The sequence below is a fragment of the Abramis brama genome (genome assembly GCF_963993115.1).
Source record: "Abramis brama genome assembly, chromosome: 16".
Lineage (NCBI taxonomy): Eukaryota > Metazoa > Chordata > Actinopteri > Cypriniformes > Leuciscidae > Abramis > Abramis brama.
Genome location: NC_139978.1, coordinates 28,999,735 through 29,011,031, shown reverse-complemented (window position 1 = coordinate 29,011,031; position 11,297 = coordinate 28,999,735). Strand labels below are relative to the sequence as shown.

Below are 11,297 nucleotides of genomic sequence, written 5' to 3'. Positions count from 1 at the left end.
GCCTATAATCTCCACAATGGAAACATTAAATATAACACCTTAAAGACACATAATTAACTCAAAATTGAACTATAAATTTGCAAACCCCATAGTAATTATAATTATTAACAGTCCCAAACTGCACCTACTTATTCCACAGATTTGGCTAATAAACGACTTGCTTCATTTCTTTTAAGACTTTTTTTTTTCTTTTGGGGTGAAATATGACCAAGGCATATTCTTGAAGGGTTTTAAGATTCATATATTTATCCCACGTTACATATTTGAGAAAGGTAAGATAACCAGCAACGCTGCAACATATTGGTATTGTTACTGTACGTTTAAGATCAATGTACACAGTCGAAACAGTTCAACCAATCAGATGGCGTTTAAGTGCAGACTCCGCCCCCGGTAGTAAACGAGCGCCTGTTGTTTCAGTTGATGTCAATGTCAACAGGCCGGATGCTTCTCTGCTGTCACACACTCCTCTCAGTCAAACACTCGGAGCTTGTCCTCAGAAGCCGAATTGATTATTAAGGACGTGTGTATTTGGGAAGAAAGCACAAGTAAGTGATCTAAAGGTTGTTTTCCGTCTATCATAAAACGGAGCCAATAAAATAGACATCAAACATTACCTAGTTATTGAACGTCTTCTGTGTTTACAATCACCGTATCGAGTATCGTTCATATTTAAGTTAACGTTAGTGTGAGTTAAATGAGCACAGACGAGCACCAACACAGCCATTTAATTTAGCGTAGAATACAATACTTAATTCAGTATTCCATTAGTAACTAGTATCTTTGTACGTTATTTAGTTTAATTAATTTCACTAGTAATTATTATTAGATGTGCTACTAGTAACGTTACTGTTCCATCGGAGACTAGTATTAAATTAAGTCACTAGTACTTTGCTTTCGTGACAAGTAATTATTTCATCGTTACTGACAATAAGTAGCAAATTTTTGTTATTGAATTTTATGGGGATCTGTGATTCAAATATCTGTGGCTTAATCTGACTATTACTCTTGATTTCAATGATATACCTGTTAAACAATTCATAAGATTCACATTGTTCATGCTGCTGGTGTGTGTTGTGTTTTCAGCATCAGGATGGTGAATGAGGGTGCTGGCACCCCACACAATCGTAGGGGGTCCCATAAGGTTGTTCCGTCATCAGACCAGGATGGGACAGGAGCCGAAAGAGCCACAGGAGAGGTGCCCTGCCCAAGTAATGGTGAGACTCACTTAAACACTTAACAAAAAACCTTGACCTGGTCCTGCAAATGTAGACTATTCAAATTGAGCAGAGGCAAAACAGTCACATTAAAAGAGTTTCTCTTTTGTTAGTTCTAATGTAGGTCATTCAACTCTGACCCATTGGAATCAGTTGCAACATGTTCGTTTCCTAACTATTTACGTTACATGCTTGCAAAATTTGTACAACCCATCATTTGTATGACACTGTAAATCTTTGACATTATTTATCAAGAGATTTATTTCCCTTGATCCGCTTAGTTCAGTTCACAGAAAAGAAAAAATATCAATAATTTTTTTGTGTACCAGAAAATGGGTGTGTTCTTAATTAAATGCTGCTTGTGAAAAGTGAAAGGCTTTTAATTGGCAATAATAGCAAGAAATTATAGCCTACAGTTATAATATAACTCCATGATCGCTATAAACATGCTGTGGTATGATTTGCTTATAATTTTCAGCCTGTTCTTTCTGCTGTACTTGTAGTGAAGGTCTTGATTGAGCAGTGTAATCATATATGGGTTAAAACAAAATGGGGAAACAATAGCCATTACACATTCATGTTACGTTAGTGAAACCATCAAGCTTAATTCTGGGAATGAACAGACTTCCATGTGATTTGCCGTGTGACCTGATTGAGAAATTGACATGCCCTGCCCAGTACTGTTATCAATGATGCAGTCATTCCCATTAACTCTGACACGATGACACTGAAAATGCTAGTGTAGTGTTTTATTGTGTCAGTGTAGCATTTGAGTTTTTTATATTAATTATTATATAAGCGTTTTTTTAAGGTAAAATAATGTTGAACAATAAGTGTTTTCATTGGGACTTTTTGTAACAGTCGAAAGTCATCAGGTTTTGCACTCACTATTAATTCATTACCTATTTAATTGTTCTGCCATAAAACTTCAAATGTATCTCTTTATCATATAGTCCATTGGCTATTTCACACATATTCATCTATCCCAATGTAAAGTCCTTTTTCCTAAATTAAAGTGACTTTTTTTTTTTTAAATCTTCGATAATGTGAAGATGTAATGGGGACATTTATGCTTGTATTTACAAAAGTTTGGGGTCAGTACATTTTTAAAGGTTTTTGAAAGAAGTCTCTTATGCTCACCAGGGCTGCATTTATTTGATCAAACAAACCGTAAAACAGTAATGTTGTGAAATATTTAAAACGGCTGTTTTCTATGTGAATATATTTTAAACTGTAATTTATTCTTATGATGCAAAGCTGAATTTTTAGCATCATTTCTTTTTCAGTGTCACATGATCCTTCAGAAATCATTTTTATTATAATGCTGATTTAATGCTCAAGAAACGTTTCTTATTATTATCAATGTTGAAAAGAGTTGAGCTGCTTCATATTTTTGTGGAATTCATGATAAATTTATCAACAAACAAACAGCATTTATTTGAAATAGAAATCTTTTGTAACATTATAAATGTCTTTACTGTCACTTTTGAGGAATGCAATGCGTCCTTGCTAAATAAAAGTATTATTTCTTAAAAATATATTTTTTTAGTATAGCAATTTTGTGATGTCATTGTCTGTATAGGTTAATGTAGAATCTGTTTAAAAGTGTTTTATGAATCAACTGTTTCTTCTGTTTGCTCTCACTCAAACGGATGCAGGTTTTCTGTTTGCATGATGTGAAATTAGTTAAAGATTACTTTATGGTAACCAGGATACGGTGCCCACAAGTGCCACTGAATCACCTGCGTCCATCTGTATGTAATTGTGGGGCATTCATGAGAGATCTGTATTGATGTCTCATTTCAGGAACAGTGGAAGTGGAGCACATTATCAGCGCAAAACTACAGCTAAAGAAGAAAGCAGAGGTAAGATGTCAATCCCAGTGAATCAGTGGCTTTCAGAACTGTATCTTGTCAGATATCAAAACTGTGAGCAACTGTGTGAATCTTGTACTTTATCACTGTATTGTTGCAGAGTGACTATACAGATAATCTGTGATAATACTGATAATAACTTTTACGTCATACATTATCAGGATCCTACACGTTCTAATGTGACCTTTGCTTTGACTATATCCTTTTAGTGATTTAAATGCAATGCAATGCTTATTCTTGTGCTTCTGATCTGTGTAAATCTGACTGACTTTTGTGATTTAGTTTAGCAGCTCCAGATATTTGCTCTTGTCTATCAAACTCTTTGTCAGGCAGGAAGTTTTGCTCTCTATAAATCACAGTCTCTAGTTAATTTTTAAAAAGTCTAGTAGAGTATTTCTGCTAGTGGTTCAGTGACAGATAAGTATGTTTGTTCTGGATTAACTATTTAAATATGTTTACATGCCAAATCATATTTTTTGGTTTAATGCCAAAAAATTTAAAATTGTTTATACCATTTGAATGTTTTGGAAAAAGAACCATACCCATCAATCGAGTAAAGTAATAAAATATTTTTCTTGAATGCAAATGAGTTTACACATCTTAATCATTACATTTTTTTAAACATATTTATGAAAGTATTTTTGAATCATAATTATCACTTTATATATATATATATATATTTTATTAATTTCTCATCACATGACAACAAGTTTAAATCCCACAAAAAAATCAAATGGTATTGTAATTGAATACACAATTTTTTAGGTGTTGTTGAATTATTGAATTAAAAGATTCAGACAAAAATGATCAATTAACAAATGCGCAGCACATTTTTCAGACTGAATATTGATTTAAAGAAAATAATCATTTGTTTTCTGTATTAGGATCAACTGTTGTTTTAGACTGTTTCCCACTGCTTGTAAAGATTACAGGAAGTGTAGATAGAATAAGGAAGGATGTGGTTGTCAGCCAGGGACAGGGAGGTTATTCAGAAACGCGGTGGGAATTATTAAGTACAGCCAAAGGATTAAACTTTAGAATTAATTCGAATCACAGACCTCCAATGTGTTGCGTCAACAGTTCAATCTCCATGTTTTTTGTCTGTGTGATCAAGTTAAGTATGTCTTAAAGTTTCTTAGACATACAAAGACCTTCATTTGTCTCCATTAAGATCAGCCACAGTTAAAACAAAATGACCGTGACAGCTTGAGGTATCACATGAGACCAGATTCTCAGACTCCAACTGTTATCTTGTGGATATGATGTTTTCATCTTCACTTTCTGCAAACCTTCTGTTCTTGTTCATAAGGCCCTCCTTGGATATATAAGAGACTAGCTGTTCTGTGTTTTCAGCATTTGAAAGCAGACCTGATGAGGCAGTTTGACACTCAAGTGAATGAGTTCATGGACAGCCTGATAGAGGAGTCTGCCAGTCTGGGTTCCTCCCATGTGAACACAGTCTTTCAGTCTCTCTCAGATAAGGAGAAAAGCAAACTCAGGTACTGAAATCACGCATAAACAGCATTGCAATGAGTGCCATGGCTGGCTAGTACACTTCATTGTTCTCATTTACTCTCATAAATTCACTGCATTTGTTTTCCATGGCATGTGCTTTAATCTCACATCTTTCCCCCTGTTGTCTACCTTTTCATCTTCCTCTCTGCTCCTGTAGGCATACACAACCTTCCCAAGCCCAAAGCAAGCAGTTTGTGATTCGTCGATCCCTGTTAGAGTGAGTCATGGGTGTATTTTCTCTGAGATCTTGCTGAAACCTGTACTGAAATGTGTGAAATCTGAAATTTGTTTCCGTCTGTGGTGAGATAAAGATGAGATATGACTTTCATTTGATTAGCTGACCTAAATAAACTTGTTTTATTATATCACAATTTATGATTTATTTTTTCATGTATTTAGTGTTTAATCAGCAAAACAGTGGCCATTCAAGTGACCAGAAACATAAGGTTGCACTGAATATGTATATTTGAAGTAATAGTGGTTATGAAATGATTTTTCTGCAGTGATCTCTTTGAGGTGAACCACATCCGCACCATCTATCACATGTTCATCGCTCTCCTCATCCTCTTCATCTTCAGCACACTCGTCGTGGACTTCATCGACGAGGGCAGGTTAGGACACTCACTATTCATCAACACTTTTGGAATCCAGTTTGCTTCAGTTTTTCGAGACGGCGACCTTGTTTGAAATGTTCAAGTTCTGACCTTGCCAACAGTGTGGTTTCATAAATTCTTTGCTAAGGTATGAAGAGATATATTTTGTCTTTACTAGCACAATGTTTGCAAAGTCTCCTATATTCAGTATATACTTCTCCTGGCTTATAGAGGCCCAAACCTATTAAAAATAAATACAATTCGATAGATAGATGTATAAGAACAAATATAATTAATTTTTAATTACATTTAATACTGAATTTATTTTTGGATTAATTTTTCCTTCTTCTTTTCTGTATTTATTTTTAAATGTACTTTTATTCTTTTTAACCTTTATTAATGTATTCTTCTATCTATCTATATGTCGCTCTATCTGTCGCTCTATTGTTCTGTCACTCTATCTATCATTCTGTCGCTCTGTCTATCGTGCTATCACTCTATCATTCAGTTGCTTTATCTATTGATCTATTGTTCTGTCGCTCTGTCTGTTCTGTCTGTCTATATATCTGTCGTTCTCTATCCTGACGTTCCATTGCTCTATCGTTCTATTATTCTGTCGCTCTGTCTATCGTGCTCTCACTCTATCATTCAGTTGCTTTATCTATTCATCTATTGATCTATTGTTCTGTCGCTCTATCTGTTCTGTCTGTCTATATATCTGTCGTTCTCTATCTGTCGTTCCATCGCTCTGTCGTTCTATTATTCTGTCGCTCTGTCTATCGTGCTCTCACTCTATATCATTCAGTTGCTATATATCTTTCTTTTGATCTGTTGTTCTATCGCTCTATCTGTTGCTCTATCATTCAGTTGCTCTCTGTCTATCTATCGATCTATCATTCTGTCGCTCTATCTATTGTTCTGTCACTCCTATCTGTCTGTCTGTTTATATATCTATCTTTGCAGTAAAGTGAAACAATAGAAGAAGATGCACTAATTTGTGTAAAGTGTAAAAATCTTTCTTTCGTGCGCTCTCTCTAGACTGGTGCTTGAGTTTGACCTGCTGGTGTACGCGTTTGGCCAGTTCCCCCTAGTGGTTGTCACGTGGATGTGTATGTTCCTGTCCTCTCTTGTGGTTCCATATGTACTGCTCAGTGTCTGGGCCAGCATCTACCCCACGTCAAACTATCGGGCCTTATGGACAGTGCTGGCCGGTTCTCTCTTGCTGCTGTACCAGGGGCTGTGTTTGGGTTTCATGCCCACATATGTGGTGCTGAAGAACGGCCTTCCCCCTGCTTCATGCTTCATACTTATTCTAGAACAGGTACTCCGTAACCATAGCAACGGGATTCTTTTTATATCACTCCATTGCTCTATTTTCTGCCTTCGTGTGTATTTTGAATGTGTTGCTAGGTAGAAATCTAATCATGTATGAAGGTAGATTTTAAATGTAAGGTTTGTTTTACTTTTACTGCTGAATCTAGTTGTTGCTTTGGTTTTTGTTGTAAACAGGTGCGGCTGATGATGAAAACTCACTCTTTCATCAGGGAAAATGTGCCAAGAGTACGATCCTTAGAACGAAACAAAACAAGTAAGATAATCGCTTAGATGCTGGTTGACATAAAAAAAACATTAAAAAATAATTCTGGTTTATTTTGTCGTTGTCTTTTTGATTTATTTTTCAGATTCAGTTGCTGTACCTCAGTTCACCCAGTACATTTACTTTCTCTTTGCACCCACCCTAATATACAGAGACAATTATCCACGGTAAGACTGACTGCTATTGGTTTAAAGGAATATTATTATTTTTTTTATAATTCTAACTCATAACATATATAAATGCTAATTAATTAAAATTGTATTTATGTAAATAATGAATACATTTATTTAAAAATTAGTTAAAAAAATTATATATATATATATATATATATATATATATATATTATGGTCTTAATATATATTAAGAGAGTACTTTTTGTCAGTTTTGATTTTCTGTTTGCTCTGAGCACTTATGTTGCTTTGTCTCTGTAGAAATCCTTGTATTCGGTGGGGTTATGTGGCTACAAAGTTTTCACAGGTGGGTTCTTTGAAAGAGTGCATGCTTGTGTTGTTATTTTTATAAACATTTATTTGAATGTAATGTTTTTCTGTGTCGTTCCAGGTGCTGGGGAGCTTGTTTTATGCGTATTACATACTTGTGCGGCTGTGTATCCCTCAGTTCCGCAGTATCAGTATGCAGCTCTTTGACCTGAGGGCCATGGTGTTGTGTGTCTTCAACTCTATACTGCCAGGTATCATGTCAGCATGGCCAATATATCTTCTCATTCCTTTATACTGATCAAATGTTGAGAAAAGAATTGTAGTAAAGAGTACACAGTGGGTCACAAATGTAGTAGAGACGTGCTCAAATGCATTTTGTGTGATGATATTGTCCCATATACGTAGGAGTGCTGGTGCTTTTCTTGGCGTTCTTTGCCTTTCTGCATTGCTGGCTTAACGCATTTGCTGAAATGCTACGATTTGGAGACAGAATGTTTTATAAGGTAACAGACAGCACCAACAGACTCAAGAAAGTGTTTCATTTCACAATTTGTTGTAGAGTTTCACGACTTTGTTGTAGAGTTATTTTTATATGTTCCACATGATCAGATCTGCTTAGTTTAGCATTTCATCTTTTTTGTGTTCCTAATGTGCGTTTTGTTCTTTGAATAATGTGCTTTTTCTCTAGGACTGGTGGAACTCCACTTCATTTGCTAACTATTACCGCACATGGAATGTTGTAGTACACGATTGGCTTTATTATTATGTCTACAGGGACTTCTTGTGGGTAAGTCATCAGTTGAAAATATATTCTGTAGTAAATATTATGTATGTATGGTGTGTGTGTGTGTGTGTGTGTGTGTGTGTGTGTGTATATATATATATATATATATATATATATATATATATATATATATATATATATATATAGAAAAATTAAATACAATTATATATAAATAAATTACAATAAAAATATTTAAATAAAAAAAAAATATTTATAAAATTATAATAAAATTACATATTTACTTAATAAAAAGTAATAGTAATTTAGAAGTAATTCATTAGTTGAGCATACATACACACACACACACGATTTTTATACTGTACAAACTGTATATTATATCTCCTTACACTAACCCTAACCCTAAACCTACCCATCACAGAAAACTTTCTGCAATTTTACATTTTCAAAAAAACATCACTTAGTATGATTTATAAGCCGTTTTCCTCATGGGGACCAAAAAATGTCCCCACACGAACAAGGATTTCGGATATTGCCATCCTTATGGGGACATTTTGTCCCCATAACGTATGGTTTACCAGGCCACACACACACACACACACACACACACACACACACACACATATATATATATATGTAACGCACGCACACACACATATATATATATGTGTGTGTGCGTGCGTTACATATATATATATATATATATGTGTGTGTGTGTGTGTGTAATGTGTATATATATATATACACATACACATACACATAGATGCTATTTATATATAGAATTGAGTGCATTCATCCAGTAAGTAATCACAAACGACTGGAAAAGTCACAGAAGTGTTTCAGGTTTGACCCCTTTGGTGTCCTTGTGTTGAACTGTTTGTTTTGTTTTTTTAATCTGTTTTGTCTTATTTGAATGGACTCAGGTATTTATTTGAAAATTTGACCAAATGTGCATCAAGCCAAAAAACTTTGATCATCCACTTCCACAGATGACACAGAAGAGATTCCGTGCGGCGGCCATGTTTGTTGTGTTTACTGTGTCTGCTGTGGTGCACGAGTATGTTCTGGCCATCTGCTTTGGCTTCTTCTACCCCGTCCTGTTCTGCATCTTCATGTGCTTTGGAAGTAAGAACCTCATTTACTACATAAGCATGGTAAATATCCCTGCTGAAAAACTGATAGTCTTAGCAGGTTTAAGCTGGTCTTCCAGCTGACCAAGCTGGTGTTTATTTGGTCAGCAGCTGTTCTACCAAAAACCATCCAGACAGACCAATTTAACCAGCTTGGCCAGGCTGGGATGCCAGATCACCACCTAGAAATTGGTTTTAGCTTCAGTCACAATGACTCTGTTTTTCCGTGGCTGATTAACATGACAGAGCCTTAATATATGTAATCCACTCAAATTTCTCTTAGTGGTGTTTAACTTCGTTCTTCATGACCGAAGAAAAGGGCCGATCTGGAACGTGATCATGTGGACTATGCTGTTCTTGGGACAGGGAGTTCTCCTCTGCCTGTACTCTCAGGAGTGGTACGCTCAGCGCTACTGCTCCATTGAAGAGGTAAACAAATAAATGTATATATTCATCTGTGAATGTAGTTTAATGTGGATTTATTCATGTATTGGTGGTTTCCTTTTTGTTTCCTCAGCCCTCTTTCATAGACTTGCTGAAGCCTCGATCTTGGACTTGTTATCCACAGACTAAGACTGCTGTGGACGCTCACTAAGCCACACCTCCAGCTGCCACATGCCATTCATACTGGAGGGAAATCACAGGACTTTAGCATTCTATAGGTATTGCACTATGACCAAACGAAGTGAAAAGTGAAAATCTTACTCTATATTCATGAAGACAATGTTTTACAAAGAGGCCTTGAATATTTTATTTGTTGAGATCTTAATATTTATGAATAACATCTGTAACAGAATGTAGAATATTTATAATGTGCATTACAAATATTTCCTTTCAAATTTCTAAGCAACTCGTTTTAGCATTTGACAATCTATATTAGGTTATGTCTGATCTGGCTAAAGAGATTCTATTTTTAGAAGCCTTTGTGATGTCATAAAGTTGAGATCCGATTATAAATGTGTTTTGTGTACTGCCATTTCTTAGATATTGTGGTGTTATTCCAGTACTGGAGAGGCCATGTGGCACATTTTGACCAGTTTTTTTCCTGGACCTCAAATTCTAGAATGTTTACAAGCGGGGTTGCGAATGCTAAAACCTCAGTGGATTTAATTTATGTGCCATATTGCTGTGAAACAATTGTTTACTTCTCACCTTTCACTCATACCCACGGTTTCACAGACAAGGCCTAAGATAGTTCCAGACTAAAATGCATGTTTGAGCTGTTTTAACTGAAATATCTTCAAATATATCAGTGCCATTGTTCTGTCTCAAGATGCACATCAGTAATGTTTTTTTCTAAGGCACGTTTACAAAAGCTACTTAAATGCCGTAGTTGAACTAAGGCCTAATCCTGGCTTAATCTAAGCTCTGTCTGTGAAACCGGGCCTTAGAGTTTAAAGTAAAATTACAAAAATTAAAATGGGGAAATTCTCCATTCTGCCAATTTGATTTACTTTAGTTACTGTTTTTAAGAGTTCGACTGGATATTTTGACTTTTTTTTTGTTCCTAGAGCTGAATTAATTGGATACTGATTACAAAGCTATGATTTCAGAATTATTTATCACAAAAAAGGGTATCAGTTGTTTGGAAGTGTTGAGGTGTTGCAGCTGGCTGCACTCATGTGATTATTGTGTTATTACCAACGCTATATATTGTTATTTCAAGCACAATCCCTTTATTAGTTATAAATTATTGTTGGGTACACTACCAGGATTTATTTTAAAAACTCCTCTAAGACATTTTGAATGTCATTTATCAGTGCAAAAAATGAAATATCTCTATTATTGAGTAAATGATTTAAAATGTATCTGCAATAACTGTTATGACCAGCAGGTGGGGGTGGAGAGTTGAATCTTAGGACTACTGTATGTCTGCACAAGGCATTTCAGATTTGTTTTCTTTTTGACACCTGCCATGTAAATGATTTGTAATTTCCAGAATAGTTGATGAATGTAATTATCATAACAAACAAGTGATCAATGTTTTGTAATAATTAAAACCAATGCCATATTTTTAAACTAATATTCATCATAATTTATTTTGTGAAATGTTCAGTGTGTAGCCTGTCCCAGCATGATCTGTAATGGACAAATAAAGTTTCACTTACTTAAGTGTAGTTTGCTTGTATGTACTATGATGTGTATTGAGTCATATATTGAGCCATGTTGTATTGGGTCTAATAGGTATGTTT

At 35.1% G+C, this 11,297-nt stretch overlaps 1 protein-coding gene across 1 annotated transcript; it reads left to right on the top strand.

Moving 5' to 3' along the window:
* The first annotated feature begins 399 nt into the window (after positions 1–399).
* soat1 (sterol O-acyltransferase 1) lies at positions 400–11,217 on the top strand. Its single transcript, XM_084086760.1, has 16 exons — positions 400–545; positions 1,084–1,214; positions 3,021–3,079; positions 4,442–4,587; positions 4,761–4,820; positions 5,107–5,214; positions 6,235–6,517; positions 6,706–6,784; positions 6,879–6,960; positions 7,225–7,270; positions 7,355–7,484; positions 7,639–7,736; positions 7,922–8,020; positions 8,965–9,100; positions 9,389–9,534; positions 9,623–11,217. The coding sequence occupies exons 2-16, from the start codon at positions 1,091–1,093 to the stop codon at positions 9,698–9,700; spliced, it is 1,674 nt and encodes a 557-aa protein (XP_083942886.1). The 5' UTR covers positions 400–545; positions 1,084–1,090; the 3' UTR covers positions 9,701–11,217.
* The last annotated feature ends 80 nt before the right edge of the window (positions 11,218–11,297 follow it).

Coding starts and splice junctions, on each gene's coding strand:
- soat1 (XM_084086760.1), top strand. CDS start 1,091: ATGGTGAATGAGGGTGCTGGCACCCCACACAATCGTAGGGGGTCCCAT. Junction 6,961..7,224: donor TACAGAGACAATTATCCACG/GTAAGACTGACT, acceptor TTGTCTCTGTAG/AAATCCTTGTATTCGGTGGG. Junction 8,021..8,964: donor TCTACAGGGACTTCTTGTGG/GTAAGTCATCAG, acceptor CCACTTCCACAG/ATGACACAGAAGAGATTCCG.